This window comes from Eimeria necatrix, genomic scaffold, assembly GCF_000499385.1.
Source record: "Eimeria necatrix Houghton genomic scaffold, Enh_scaff582, whole genome shotgun sequence".
Lineage (NCBI taxonomy): Eukaryota > Apicomplexa > Conoidasida > Eucoccidiorida > Eimeriidae > Eimeria > Eimeria necatrix.
This window is the reverse complement of record NW_013654443.1, coordinates 5727-10976: the sequence shown is the minus strand read 5'-3', so window position 1 is coordinate 10976 and position 5250 is coordinate 5727. Positions and strand designations below refer to the sequence as shown.

Sequence of the window (5250 nt, the reverse complement as noted above, 5' to 3'; positions counted from 1 at the left end):
CGTGAGCCCATGGTGATATTTCTCACTCCCCACCACTTTCCACCAAGAATCGCCAAACTCTTCGCCGAAGTCTAGTTACAGCGGCGATGCGTTGCTTTAAGTGCAACAAAAACAAATATCAGGGCACTGCAGCAGCAGCTGCAGCTTCAGTTGGTGCGGCTGCAGCGGCAACGTTGTACAGTTTGTGCCGCGAGGTACATAGCGTGCGCTGCGTACCGCTTACAAACGCGGTTCGACTCACGGAATAGACATAAGCTTCAGGGCAGCTGCGGCAGCGGATCTCTACCAAGTTTTTTCCAACTTATCAACATCAGCAGTAGTAGCTGAGATATGCCGACCAAACTCACTAGAAGCCAAAGACCCGTAGTAAATGAACCTGAAACTCAAAAATACGGACAGCGAGCAAGATGCAGGCGTGGTGAATGCTGTTGTTGATCCTAGAAAATAAGCTCGCGCAGGTGCTGTTACTGCTGTTGTGGATGCGACTGTTGTAGACGATACGGCGCTGCCCTTGGGTGATGGCAAATAGCTGTTTGTGACATCTCCACACGGAAGAATAAACGCTGAAAGAGGCTCAGAGGCATGGCCGAACATCGGTCGGATGACAGGATGACAGCTTGGATTATCGCGGCAGCCCTACCGGTTCGGGTCACAATAAAACCAAAGGAGGAAATGGTTGATCCCACAGCGATGCTTTTGGACGCCTCTACGATTGCAAAGGCAACGCCCAAAGCAGAAGGCGTGCGCCTGAAGGGACACAAACCAGAGGCAACAGCAAATATTGGAGTAGCTGCGATGCTTCGTCTTTGTACGTGTTCGTACTCTGCTGCATGCCTTGCCGTCGCTATCTGTTCGGGCCACCAATTTAGACTCTCCGTCTCTTCTTTACCTGGCTTCTAGACTTTGCGTACGTTTTTGTCCCTCTCACCCTCTATATGTTCCTCTCCTGCTTGCCTCGTGTCTCTTGTATGTCCGACCCTGTGTCTCAGCCTCCCAGTGTTTGCTTCTTTTCCTGCCTTTCCTATTGCTGCTCTCACTAATCTTGTGCCTTTCCGTTCGTTAGGCTTGCGAAAGTTTCATTGTGTTCGTTACTTCAATCCTGTGTGATATTTTCTCGCCTATTTTGGCCTCTCTCGGTCACTGCTTCGCTGTATCTCTGTCCCTTTAACTCATATCTGTGTCTCTCACAGTCTGGTGCTTTTCTGTGTCGTCCTCTGCTTCCTCACTATCTCTTTCCCTTTTGGTCTTACAGTCTGTCCTAGGTTCTTACGCGTGTGTGTCTTTGCCCTTTGTCTCTGTGCGCAGCCTTTCTAGTGTGTTCGTCTCTATATCACCTAATCACCTACCGTACTGAATGTGCGATAGCGGCCAGCAGCACGGGGGGCGTGATGGCTTCGGCAGCGCCGAGCAGCAGAGCTGTCGTAATGCCCCATGATTGACAGTTCGCCGCCACCTGCGCTTCGTTGGCGTTGCCGCTGCTTCTCCCCAGGTTCCCAACTCCGAGACCAGAGATTGCCGAAGCTGCACCCGAAATATCACTACGAAGATCTGCAGCTGCTGGCGTGAACAAGGAAGCGACTGCGGCACGGAACATCTGCTGTGGGACCACTGCATTTGGATGTTCCTGCAGCGGCATAGCTGGCTGGTGTTCGTGCAGCTGCAGTTCGTGGTTCTGATGCTGTTGTTGCTGCAACGATATTGTCCCCAAAAAAGCCAAAGACACCAGCAGCGTTGCCCCCAGCAGCAGCGGCAGGCTTCCCCCAAGTCGGTCCACTGCAACAGCCACGAGGGGTAGCAGAAAAACTGTTGTTACTGCAGCAGCAACAGCACACCCCGAACGGAAAAGGTGCAACAACAGGAACACGTATAAACATTTGGACAAGAACTCATACACAAACGCGCCTTCACGGCGAAACAGAAACGTGACTAACAGACGCTGCGGGAGCACTGGCAACCGCCTCAGCCCCAACTGCAACAAACCAAACCACAAGCAACAGCCAGAAGGATGTCACGCCAGCAACAGAGCGGCAACAGCAGCAAGGGAGCCAAACTCACGTGTAACAACTGCTCCCAGGAAGATGGCTTTGAGTGCCGTGGCTTGATAAACCGAAAAGAATATTGAAGAGGCAAAGGCCATGAAGCAATGCAGAGCAGCAAGCAGTAGCGCATGCACTGCAGCTAGAGCCCAAAACTCTCTGCTCAAACCTCTCGTCCAACAAGACAGTCGACGCCATGTTGTCCTCACACCGGAGCAGCAACGGGGGCAGCCGCGTCGGGCGCAACGTCGGCGTGTTGCTGCTCCTGCCGCATTTGTTGGGACTGACGTAAGGCGTTCCCCCATCCGAACCGCAGCAAGCATAGGTGTGGACGGGCGGCTCTGTTTCTCGACGCTCTGTTTGTTATGCCCTAATATGCGCTGGCCGTCCTGCTGCCTCTTTACTCCTTGCTGCTGTAGCTGCTCCGGCAGCGTCGCCCCCTGTGAAGGTTCAGTTGCATCAGTGCAATAGTGTGAAGTGGAGAACTTACGCAGCAACAATTGCATAGCAGGACTGTCTTTTGTCGGCAGCGACAGCGAAGTTTGGCTCGAACGGCTCTCCGTTTTAGCAGGTTCTTCTACTGGTGCTGCTGCTGCTGCTGCTGCTGCTGCTGCTGCTGAACGGTCACCCGAGGCAAAACTGTGCCTCTTAGCATTGGAATTAATACGATTACTAGTTGTACCGCTGTTGCTGCTATTGTTACTGCTGCGGCTGTTAACGCTGTTGGGACTGTTGTTACTACAGCGGAGCTCGTCGGAGACTCTCACTGGAGCACTGCAGCAGCTACTGTAGCCGTTGCTGCTACTGCTGCAGCTGCTGTCACTCCGTGCCCTGCCTTTTGCTGGCACTAATTCAGTTGTCTTTACAAGTCCAGTGCCACTTTTGTGGTTGTTGCTGTGGCACACGCTGCTGCAGAGGCTGCTGCTGCTGCTGCATAGATTGCAGCTACTGCTGCTGGGACTCGTGGCGCCTTCAGGAAATGGCGCTACCGCAGGGGCTTCGTCAGCATGACTGGCCGCTGCTCCTGTTGCTGCAGATCTTACAAAGTTGTTTCGGGAATCAGGAGATTCATTACATCTTTGATGATTCTTTTGCGACGCACCTGTGGTATTGCTGTACTCCTCGTTGTGTTCGTCCTGGCATCGCTGCTGCTCGTCGTGTTGCGTTTTCTCCACTGTGAGAACATGCACAACGTATTGCGAATCAGCACGAGGAAGCTCCGCTCCTTGGTGCTGCGTCAACCCTTCACTGCTGCTGTGTCTGTTGCTACTGCGGCTGCGGTCGCTGCAGCTGTGAAGTGCAGATGGGGCTGAGTGCACTGCTGCCCGCGGTAATGCGCCCATCGATCCTGCTGCTTTGAGTACAGCGTAATCATGTGTTGTGTGGGAGCTCGAAAAGGCCCACTTAGAGTCAGGTCGCATTTTTGTTGTTCTTTCCGCTGCTGCTGCTGCTGCTGCTGCTGCCGGCCTGGGGTAACTTTTGGATAGATTTTGAGAGTCAGCGCCCTCTAGACACGCAGTAGTGCAGGGCTCAGCAGAAGACTGTATAGAGCAGCTGCTGCTCCATAGCTGCAGCAAACCTTCCCTTGCCTGTCGCTGCCGAGCTGCGTCTAAGGCGCCAGCACCCTCACTAGGCAGCAGCGTTTTCGCTCCTGATTCAGAGCTTGCTGCTGGTGCCCCTGTTCCTGGTGCCGATCTGTCTGTTGTTTCGGGTGCTGCAGCGGCTGATTCTGCTGCTGCAGCTGCTCTCCCTGCATGTTTGCATGGGCGAGAAATCACTGTCTGGTCTGCTTGCACGAGCTCTAGTCGAGGGGGAACATATGAGCCCGTAGCTGCATGCAGCAACAGCTCCCGCTGCTGCTGCTGCTGTTGATGCTGCTGTCTGTTTTTGGAAGAAGGGGCAAGCAGCAGAGCAGCAGCAATGACAGGGGCTCCGTTGAGGGCTGCTAAAATCAGCAGCAGCAGCCTCAGTGCAAGTGTCTCTACGCCGTCTTCCCCGTAGTGCTGGTCACTGCTGCTGGGGCCGACATACTTGCTGCTGCTGCTGCGGTTTACGTATACTGCTGTTGTTTCCGCAGCAAGGGGAAGCAGGCGGCCCATCAGTTTTGCGATCGTCGTGCCGCAAACAGCAGCAGCCATCGCTGCTGCTGTCCAAGTTGGAAAGAAGAAAGCAGCAATGGCTCGCTGCAGCACGACAACCACGCCGCCACCCAGTCCTGCTGCAGCTGCTGCTGCTCCTGCCAAGATCAAGCTGTTTTCGGCGAAAGCAGCTGCAACGCAAAGCTGAGCTATCCATGCTGCAGCAGTTGCAACGAACAGCGCCCTAGGCGCAGCCTTGGGAGATCGATATAACACAGCAGCGACAGGGGCAGCAGCGAGGCCTCCCGCGTCCAGACACCCTAGCACAGTGCCGTGGACCTCTTGGCTGTACTGCAGCGACCTCAGCTGCAGCAGCAGCAGCTCAGCAGCAGAGAGCGCATGACGGAAGAGGTGAGGCCCCACACCTGCTAGGCACAGCAGAAGCAGAGAAACCCAAGAAGATTTTGAGCACCTCTCTGTACCCTCGTCGTCTCTGCCCTGTGGCAAGCTTGAAGTAGCCCTCGTCCGTTGGCTGCTGCTGCTGTTGCTGCTGTGGCTGTGGCGTCGTCTCCCCAAGTCTCCGCTTCCCCTGCTGCCATAGTGCACAGGGCTATCACTGTTGCTGTTGCAGCTAAAGATGCTATTAGGCTCAACAGTTAAGCAGACATCCGATAGTGATGAGATGCTGCTGATATCGGAAGAAGCATCGCTCCCTATACAACCGCGGCAGCGACTTGGCTCCCCTTGCGTTGCTGCTGCTGTTGCTCCTGCCGTCGGTTTTGCTGATGCTGGAGTTGCTGGCGTTCCTTCTGTAGTTATTCTGTCGCCCAGCGCGACATAGCGGCAAGTGGATTCGTTCGGCATCGCCTCCGCTGTTCAGCAGTAGTAACACCATAGCTTGCTGGCGCTGATCTGTCTGTAGCTGTGGCGTTTACTGTAGCCACTGCTGCTGATGATGATTGGAACGTAGACCTAATTCAAGGTCACTCCAGCGGAGGCATCTTCCAGAGGGTCCAGAGAGGCTGTTCGTGACGTTGCGGTTTGCAGTTCGTTGCTTTGATTGACATGTCGCAGCTGCTTGCGTCAGTGTTGTCACAGGTACGGCTGATGCATCCGCCTGCGCTAAGTCAACTGCA

The 5250-nt window shown here is 54.6% G+C and overlaps 1 protein-coding gene across 1 annotated transcript; it reads right to left on the bottom strand.

Moving 5' to 3' along the window:
* Positions 1-282: 282 nt before the first annotated feature.
* On the bottom strand, positions 283-4978 carry ENH_00064250 (hypothetical protein, conserved; the record flags this gene model as incomplete). Its single annotated transcript, XM_013582187.1, has 4 exons — positions 283-437; positions 641-747; positions 1347-1812; positions 2056-4978. 4 exons carry the CDS (start codon positions 4976-4978, stop codon positions 283-285), a joined length of 3651 nt encoding a protein of 1216 aa, XP_013437641.1.
* Positions 4979-5250: the final 272 nt, after the last annotated feature.